The sequence below is a fragment of the Atheta coriaria genome, unplaced genomic scaffold, assembly GCF_025399875.1.
Source record: "Atheta coriaria isolate IRGN ID8LTWV9N9 unplaced genomic scaffold, Caltech_Dcor_3.1 hic_scaffold_10_pilon, whole genome shotgun sequence".
In the NCBI taxonomy this organism is placed as follows: Eukaryota; Metazoa; Arthropoda; class Insecta; order Coleoptera; family Staphylinidae; genus Dalotia; species Dalotia coriaria.
The window spans coordinates 6,338,512-6,348,183 of NW_027045452.1; the positions used below are offsets into that span (position 1 = coordinate 6,338,512).

The 9,672-nt window shown below is 34.6% G+C and overlaps 3 protein-coding genes across 5 annotated transcripts; 1 reads left to right on the forward strand and 2 right to left on the reverse strand.

Annotated features, from left to right (window-relative positions):
* Positions 1-184: 184 nt before the first annotated feature.
* LOC135801374 (peroxidase-like) lies at positions 185-6,069 on the reverse strand. 3 transcript variants are annotated; one of them, XM_065314843.1, is made up of 10 exons: positions 5,573-6,069; positions 2,914-3,053; positions 2,597-2,846; positions 2,120-2,535; positions 1,676-2,056; positions 1,289-1,610; positions 1,083-1,236; positions 849-1,013; positions 483-790; positions 185-424 (listed from the first exon to the last, which is right to left on the reverse strand). In XM_065314843.1, the coding sequence occupies exons 2-10, from the start codon at positions 3,029-3,031 to the stop codon at positions 364-366; spliced, it is 2,175 nt and encodes a 724-aa protein (XP_065170915.1). In that variant the 5' UTR covers positions 3,032-3,053; positions 5,573-6,069; the 3' UTR covers positions 185-363. The 3 variants fall into 3 exon arrangements, with proteins under 3 accessions (XP_065170915.1, XP_065170917.1, XP_065170916.1); XM_065314845.1 differs by lacking the exon at positions 5,573-6,069 and adding an exon at positions 3,570-3,921; XM_065314844.1 differs by lacking the exon at positions 5,573-6,069 and adding an exon at positions 3,566-3,921.
* Positions 6,070-6,754: 685 nt separating this feature from the next.
* On the forward strand, positions 6,755-7,455 carry Alg13 (Alg13 UDP-N-acetylglucosaminyltransferase subunit). The gene has a single exon (XM_065314846.1). It carries the CDS (start codon positions 6,882-6,884, stop codon positions 7,377-7,379), a length of 498 nt encoding a protein of 165 aa, XP_065170918.1. The 5' UTR covers positions 6,755-6,881; the 3' UTR covers positions 7,380-7,455.
* Positions 7,456-7,459: 4 nt separating this feature from the next.
* eca (transmembrane p24 trafficking protein eclair) lies at positions 7,460-8,516 on the reverse strand. Its single transcript, XM_065314847.1, has 3 exons — positions 8,265-8,516; positions 7,836-8,203; positions 7,460-7,780 (listed from the first exon to the last, which is right to left on the reverse strand). Exons 1-3 carry the CDS (start codon positions 8,398-8,400, stop codon positions 7,631-7,633), a joined length of 654 nt encoding a protein of 217 aa, XP_065170919.1. The 5' UTR covers positions 8,401-8,516; the 3' UTR covers positions 7,460-7,630.
* Between the last annotated feature and the right edge of the window lie 1,156 nt (positions 8,517-9,672).

Genomic DNA, 9,672 nt, shown 5'->3' on the forward strand with positions numbered 1-9,672 from the left:
GCACAAACGTTTTGTAGCACATTGTTGTTTGTGCATTTATAAACTGTAATCATTCAATTTCCGGTTTCAAAAGGCGAAACATTGTGGTTGATCGAAGCGTTACATCCCCGTGGACCTAAGGATGCAAGTGTATTATGGAATTGATTGTCCTGAACATTTTCCAGGAGAAAACCGGCGTTGCAACTTTTCAGGTTAGTACCAACTTTCTTATTCAATGATATTTTATACATATTTGTACAATATATGTCATACATCCTATGAATAACTTCTATTTTACTTTGTTCGCTTTTTAAAACTAGTTCAAAACATTTAAAACACGTTTCACTTATAAAAATACATTCACATTAATATAAATTCAGTCTTTCAATCCTTCCAAAGGCTCAAGTTAAGACCTGGCAAATCATGGCACTTTGTCAATTGGTTGCTGAAACAAAACAATATTAAATAAGACATAAAGTCAAGACATTATTTTGTTTATATACCTGTTGCTTATGGGTAAGAAAGCTTCCGGTTGTACACTCTCTACATCAGCATTATCACATATGATTTTGGACAGAGTAACTTTCTGTATCTCTTCGATCTGTTTCGATGTAAACTCCCAAGGTTTACGCGAGTTGATGAACGAATAAAAGTAGCGATCACCTTCACGTGTCCGCCTGAATTGATCAGCCAGGATACAAGCGAAAGTTTCCCCGACAACCGAATCCTTTTTCGGGGTTTCCGCGAGTCCTCCGATGATTAAATCGATATCATCTGGATGGTTGTACACTTGTGATAGTTTTTTCACTTCCTATGATAATAAAGTCATAATTATTCATAAATAAGTAATAAATAATGTGATATATTACCTCAGGGGCAATGTTATCAAGTAAATCATTAAACACTCTCGCTGATCGAAGACCACACAATTTGCGATACGCGTTGTAACCCGGAAGGCCGTGATCTCTGCCTCGTTGAATGTCCAAACTGATAACGTCGAGGCCTAGTAATTCGCTTCCATGTAAATCAACTAACTAAAAACACGAAAATATTGTTAATAATTACCCATGTTATAGTTTTAGTGTTTTCTTTGCTTAACTTACATCTTTGGTGTAGGCTAAATCCAATTTTCGTGATTTTTGTGTGGTCAAACCTCGCAAAAATTGATTTAAATCCATTGCTTCAATAATATGCGTTTTGTACAAATGATCACCCAAATTTAAAGACGAGTTTAATGTCCTGTCTTCATTAAACAACCTAAAACAGACAAATCAGTAAATTTTTTACAATTTTTAAATTCTACACTTACTGAATTTTCTCAGGAATTAAACTCTTGATGAATCTCACTGCAGCTGTAGCAAAACTATTGCTTACAGCTGGATTTACGACATCTTGATATTCTCTAGCAGCCATTTTGTTCATATCGTCTTTGGATAAAAGCAGTGGTAGCCATTCGTCATATGTGATATGTTGTACTTCGGCAATGAGCACACGTCGAGCTTCTTCAAATAATTTTTCATCATTCCAATGAGGATTTAGTTCAGAGAGTTTTTCTGCTAGGCGATTGTGCTCACGAAGGAAGATTGTGTGTAATGCTGTGAGTTGTGGATGGGAATTAGCTCTTGAATCTCCTAAAAATCAATTTATGTAGCATGTAAAATCAGTATTTACGAATTGTTTTGTTTTAATGTATTACCTGCTTCATAACAATTCTTATCTTCTCGACATTTCATTTCATTTTCCTTGAAATGTTCCTCCTTCGGTAAGAAATTCTGTGAGTGTCGCATTTGTCCACGAATACCATTCCGTAGTGATTTCGTCTGTTCCTCATCATTACCATAGATTTGTGATCCATCCAAGTAATGTGTAGCTTGATTTAACTGATCCAGTGGACCAAAACTGCAATCTCCACGCAGTCCACCCATAGAACGTACATAACTCAAACATTTAACATTTTTATCTCCATAGAATTTATCATCATTTGGTACTTCGATTGCACTACAGAATGGATGTATATGTCTGGGTGCTAACTTGTTACCATCAGGTGTACAGCAGTTAATACTGCTATCAAAATGTACTGCAAAAATAGGTTTCGAGTCATTTCGGGTAAAACTTTTATTTATCTTAATTCAATGCTTACCCATTTTATGTGAAACCGTCTGTGCCAAATCATGCTCAACAAATTCACCCCAATGTGCAAAGGCGACAGTAAACCGTCCACTGGGCATGTTATCACTTTCCCTCTGAATCATCCTTTCACTAACAGCTCGAGCTGAAGGCAAAACAAACTTTTTGGTCACACTTCTCTTAAATGAGTGAATTCCATCAGTGTAAATCGGATTAAGTAATCGTTTGTAAGTCGTCAGTGCCTGACCCAAAGATGGCGAGTATTTGTGATTGCAAGCACCACTTTGTTGGCGATATTTGTTGTTTAATTGTTCAAATGTGCAGTCTTGAGACAATTCAGTGCATTCTTTATGAAGTCCAGGTTCAACAGTGTTGGTAGCGTTGTAATCATGCATAATTTGTGCACATTTAGCAGTAGATAATTTGTTTCTATCAAAAAAGTAAAATAATTACTTTAAGTCTTTGGTAAATTTAAAAAATTATGATTTACTTGTAACAAAAACGGCTTATTAGTTGTGTGGTTGCTTTTTCCACAATCAAAGCACTCCTCGCTGTTTGTTTCGCTTCATCATCTGCATTGGAAACAGTTATTTTCTTGTGAGCAGCAATCTGCGCGTTGAGAATATTTTCTTCTAACCGTTTTAGGTTGTCGATTGTTTTGGCGCTGAAGATTATCGAGCGATCAATATCTTTATCGTCGATTTTCCAGAATGAAAATGTTTTATAAGCATCATTTTCGCCTGCGTAATAAATCAAATCAAAGTTTATTATTTTTATGTAAATTAAAAATGCGTTATTAGTAATTACCAGTTATTGGATTCGGCAATAAGTCCAAAGCCCAACATCCATTTAAAACCAACGCGCACAAAACAAGAGAGCAAAACGTCGATGGAAACATTTTTCGCGTGCTTTTAATTGACGACATGATCCGTAAACATCGACAGCAGCTGAAATAAATAAATATTGATTAATGGATTAATTAAAACTGATATCAACAAACAAATTCGATTTTAAAGTATCGCACGTGGTCCATGTGAGTATTACTCGAAACCTAATTAGTGAGTTACGCAATTTATAGTATAGATCGAATTACGACCAAGTTTAGTGGAATATTTAACTTTTATCATCAGCATTTGCTATTTGAAGGACAAATATTAGATATTTACGCAATTTTAGCAAAGATTACTCATTAGTTATTGAGACATAACGCAATTAAGACGAGTTTAGGCTGTTTTAATATTCGACGTGTTTTAAAAGTCAAGGAAATGTTTAAACGTTTAATATGCCTTGACATGACGCAAATAATAAACGTGCAAATTTTTATCTTAAATTATCTTCAATTTTTTTTATATTAATCTATAAATTAATATTTACTCTCTTTGTTAAACAATTTATTTGGATTTGTTTTTAACATGCATGTGTAAATTAAAAATACAAATTAATTTGAATTGCAACTTACTTACGCTTCGAAAAGTTGTAGTTTTTCAACGAGCACAAAAATTCAATTCGAATTGTACGCGTCGCGCACAAGTTTGCGTATGATTTGCAAACGAATCACACATGAATTCTCTATCTCAATCGCTACCGATTAAATTTGCAAAACAAATGCCTTTGTTTCAAACGTCTTCTTATAGTTTTATTTTATAATGCAGAAAGCAACACAAGAGTTGCGTGTGGTTTTTAAAAAATATTAATTTGAATTAGTTTTACACACGACGCGTGAGTTGATTATTTATTGACTTATTACTGTTCTTTGGCAAAAACGTAGTAATTGTTGAGCGAGTTTTCTGACCATTCGCGTTTGAGAGTCGCGCGACGATTGAGAAGCCGGCTCGCGCAAGAAACTAATTTATACATCCGTTTATCCCGCCCAGCCACATTGCGTGCGTATTCGCCGTGTGTTGTACTACGCGTTTCAATAAATAATAATAATAAGAAACAAGTAACTAAACAAGCCACTAAACGTAATCGGTTTATTCATTACTGTCAACACTCATTACATGACGATGGTCGATGCATCATGCAAGGGGTTTTTAAACAGGGTAAATATTGCTGAATTAGCTAGAAGAATAATGCGTAGTTAATTAATTGCGGCTTGGCATGTGACAGTGTAAATAAACAAAAGTATTTATTATTTATTTATTATACTGTTTAGGAAATATTCAAAATAGCAAAAAAATTAAAGAATGCAGGTTATTTTATATACATTACAATGGTAAATTTTTAAAATTGTGTGAATATAATCACTGGTAGGTAAATTTTATGTTTTTTATGTTATAAATTCAGAATTACCTAATAAACACTATTGAATCACTGTTGTTATTCCGATAACTGAGTGTGCATTCAAAAAAATCACGCGTTTGCTCCGTGATCTGATTATTACACTTATTATTTATTTCTTGGAATTGTATTGTTCCGATAAACAAATCGCAGGTTTGATTTTAAGCATAATATTTTGGTTTATATTAGTAGAAATTCCAAACTAATATCGTTTAAATATGACTAATATTTCTGTAATGTAAAAAACACACTTGTATGCGGAGGGCAAAAAGAAGTCAAGGCGATTTTTGTTTGTCAAATCACACATCGTAAAACTGGGTAAATAAATCCTAAATGCATAAAATTTACAATCTGCTGAGGCTGCTGAGCAATTATAGTTCGAGGTTTTTTTTGTGTGGAAGGAAATTCAAGATGTGGTTTGCATCCACATCTAATTAATTCTTTGACATGTTCTGTTTAAGATACTAATTTTTCCGATAAATAATGTATCAATACATGACTCAAACACTTATTATTGTTGCTATTACAATAATATTCTAGTGATTTTTATTGAAATTTAATACAATGGCTTTTATTTCTGATTGTTAATAAATTGGCATTACTTTATTTAATTTCTCATTGTTTTTTGGCCTAAGAGGAATTTGTATGGTTCCAAAATATTTTTTTATTTTACCGTGAATTCCTAAAGATTTTTATGAGACCGTGCAATAAATTAACAATTTTATGGATTAAAATGTATAAATATTTATTCTGCTTTGACAGCAATCTCAGCAATCTCGGGCATTCGGTGAGTCAGCGTTCACATGTGAACAAATAAAGTGTTATTCAGGTTATTGAAGACCAGTAGTGTTGTTCGAATACTCAACATAAAAATAGTTAAGTTTGCAAGTAAATATTGCTATGGTAATTAATTCATTGTTTATATTTCTTTCTTTCTTAACTTACGCTTTTAATACTTTGCAGATTAAAGTCCACATGATTTTTTGTCGAATCATTTAATTAATTTTGAAAGTTAATATTTTATTCAATCACAGTTATATTACCTATAGTTCTAGTTCAAGGCTGATGCGATGGTCAAGAAACTTTTATCCAACTTTCAATTTTTTCGTTAATAAATCACAAAAAAAACGAAGATAATTCGATAATTTTTAATGTAATAATATTCAAATTTTTAAGTAATACTTACATTATTATAATGTGTGAAAGTTGAAATCCATTCGAAACGGAAACCAATGCACGTCTTAATCAACACTAGCTCCTTGTCGCGTCGTCACACATCGATAACTCCAGTTCACTTCTTATTGAACTGCAGATAACTTCGAATGCGGTGTTATCAGCACTGCTTACCAACATAAACTGTACTGATTTTAACGAATCCCCCGAATCCTAGTGGCTACTTGGCAACATTTCACAATAACCTTTAGCCTTTTCAAATTTGCACATGTGAGCACAAGTGTTTAGATTATTCAAAAAGATATCCAACACACTAATCTCAATTAACAATAATAATTTATAATTCAAGCATGCTGAATCAAAACAAATTATAACTTAAATCGTAGTATTTTTATTTAAAATCCTCGTAAACTTATTTTTAGCGCAACTACGTTTTAATTTGCGTCGCGCTTCCAATGCATCAAGTTTAAAGTTTACAAATGCAAATTTTTAATTGATATTTAAATACCCGGCTGGGTTTTGAATGGTTGTGCTCGTCTATTGTTCGCGTTTTGTTTTTGCACGTTGTAATTACACATGCACTTTGGTTGTTTCTAGACACAGTTGTGTCAAAGTTGCAATACGTAAACGGATTGAATGAGCAATACGGTGTTTTTTGTGCTTATGGCTGTTGTTTGCTACCGACGACCAGCAGCAAGTCGCGAAGAGAACGAGGTAAAAGAACTTGCGCGACTGGCACGCAACTTGCACGTGATCGCACGTGATATTCAAACCGTGTTTAGTATGTTTACGGTGTGTCCCCATCGTCCTCATCGGATACTACTTACTAGTTAGCGACCTGACTTAAGTGCACTTTCAGGCAAACGTCAGGTAAACAAGAATTGAAACACGCAATACTTTGCGCTTGGTGCTTGTTTAATTGATGTACAATTGTGCAAGCACGTGCACAAGCGTAATAAATACGGAAATGTAAATAAAGGTAATAAGTATTATCTTAAATTTAGCGTTCCGTGTTACATTAGAGTCAAAATTCTCTTACAACTCTATTAAAATGTGATTAGAGTAGTGTTCAAACACGTTTGGTGTGCTAAAAGCTTAAAGTTGTCTTAATGTGAGGTCAAACAACTTAATGGCCGTAAATTATACTGCTGCAATACAATATTACAACAATTATTTCAAATTTTGCGCCAAATATTGCCTGACATCCACGACATTCAACCATACCTTCCACAACCTCCAAACTAGTGTGTCAAACAAATCGTCAGTGGAAACATGATTTAAACCTTTGAGTGTATTCGGAAACTTTGTTTAAATAGTTAATCATGTCTTGTAAACGAGTTTTGGTCACAGTTGGTACAACACGTTTCGATAAACTCATTGAACATGCACATTCAGACGCTGTTTTGAACAAACTGGAATCGCTGGGTTTCACCGAAGTCACGTATCAAGTGGGCAATGGCAAAGGCGACATCAAAGAGAAAACACATTCGGTGTTACAACTAGATTACGTCAAGTACATCGAAGACTTCAACGAGGAAATAAAGCGTTCGGATTTAGTGATAAGTCACGCGGGTGCCGGCACATGCCTGGAAGTGCTCAAAGCTGGCACACCACTGATTGTTGTTATAAATGAGGAACTCATGGACAACCATCAGCTTGAATTGGCTGAACAATTGGAATGTGATAATTATGTTTATTATTGCAATCCAAAGGGTTTGAAGAACACTCTGGAGAAAAATCTCAAAGATTTGAAGAAATATCCTAAAGCATCCAAGCATTTATTTAGGAATTATTTAAACAAAGCTATGGGTTTTGCTTGAATAATTTGTAAAAATATAGAAGTTTTTAATAAGTTAGGTTTATGATAAAATTCAGAATATATTTTTTTAAAAGAAAGTAGTAAATTATTTATTTTATGTATTTAAGATGTTTGTCTGATAATGATTTAGCTCTCATTTGTTTCATACAAAAACACATTGAAAACAAACATGACAAAATAATAACTTGATCACAAAATGATGGAACAGTACAAAATGAATTTGATTGCACAATTGATGCGGCGCGATTGTGCTTAGACGAGTTTCTTGGCTTCGAAGAAGCTCTTCAGATGCTTCATTTGCCACGCTCCCATTATCAACAGTACGGCTGTTTGCGTGATCGACCACCAGACAACTCGGGAGTTGGTGCTTTCGCTCGTGTGTCTGAATCTTTCCTCACGGAACTAAAATTTATATTTAAATTAATTCATTGTACTAATTTGTGACTGTATGTCTTACTCTTTGATAACTCTGTTCCTTGGTGATCTGTTCAACCTGATCGAGCAATTGTCGGATGCGCAACTGTAATTCAGAGAGCTTCTCTTTCTGGACAACATCGCCGTAGTTAACTGCATGCTCGCCAACTTGAATGTCCAAGTGGACACGCAGTTGTGATCCGCTGAACCATGCTGTGCTGTTTGAATACATGCAGATTATGTGTTCTCCTGGAGTGTGGGACGTAAATGAGATGCGCCCCTCTGAGCTATAAACTCGTGAAAGGATGATTTTATCGTCGGGATCTCGGACTTCGACGTGCATGCCAATGCCTGGCGATGAAGGCATAAATCCTCCACTTCGTGGATCATATAATTCCACCTTATAGTTAACTAAAATAAAATTGCAAGGTAAATAATGTCTACTATAAATAGAAATTTGCAAGGCACTAACCTAAAACGTTCGTTTCATCGGGGATTTCTTCGATGAAACATTTCCGCTCCGTTTCGCCGATGTGAAAATACAAGGCGTTGGAGTATCCGCAAAGCGCCAGCAGGAGAAATAAACCTAGGTATTTTGTACTCGCCATTTCGCTATAACTGCATTCGATGTTTTTGCGGCAACGAATACGTCGGGACACGTCACGATTTTCACCAAATCCACCGCATCGACAAATGCAGCGTTGATCATATGGACAACGACAGGAGACCGAACGTCATGTTAATCGAATGGTCTCTGTCTAGGGAACAGAACATTCGCCGGTAGAGCGCGCCACTATTCTATTAGTACTCGTTTAAATTCTTACGTTGCTATGAACACCGCCGGAAAAAATTCCAAGAAACATGAAACAATAAATAAATAATCACGAAGTATGGAAACACAGGAACGTCATGTTAAATACTGGTTTGTTTTGTGTATAACTTTCGTTGTTTTCAATTTCAATGCAATATTAACCTTGTTGCATATTTGTTAAATGAATTTTGAATATGTTTAAGTTGATAAATATTTTCAAAGGTTAGATGGCGCTACGATGTACGATTTTGCATTAAATATTGCTTGTTGGTGGTAGTGAGTGCACACCGTGTCCGTGTGCGATCACGCGATTTCACGCAAGAGATAAGTTTGTTTACCTGCAGGTATCGAATCTTTATTTCGTGGAATCAAAACACACCGTTGCTGTTTATTATATTAGCATCGTAAATTTATGCAAATATTCTTCAATTCTTTCATGAATATAACTAACAATTTTATATTAATTCTAATAGTTTATTATAAAAATCATCAAGAATGCAAAACATTTTTATTATCAGCAGATGATTACGGACTAATGTGTTACCTAGTACACGAAAAACGATGAATGTTCAAATTAAATATCACTTAAATATTTAATGTAAAATCTGGCAATCTGTCAGCATAAGAAATTAGAATTACGCAAATCAAATTTTAATTGATGGCAATAGCATGGACTAAAAATTGTAAAATAAACTTTTAATGTTTATTTCTATATTTATCAGCAAGCGTGAACCTTCAACACAAGAATTGTGTTTGTTTGAACACAATATACCTACACTTTCTTATCGCATTGCCGTGTGTCGTCGTTCCCAGCACCTCACGCTGCATGTTGCTGCATCTTAGTTTAGTTTTGATGCCAGGTAAAAATGTCAATTGCAATTCGCGCACAAACTGCCTTGTCTAGAGATACGGAATTAAATTCTCCGTCGGGTGGTATTTGTTTGTTGCAGAAATTCGACCTGCAACCCAAGAAAATTTGAATAAAAGGTGATTTTTGTCACCCTTTCTCGTGAAATTCTTGTATTTTTTCGGATTCGCGCGCGATCTATGCTGCTCACTAACTTCAGCG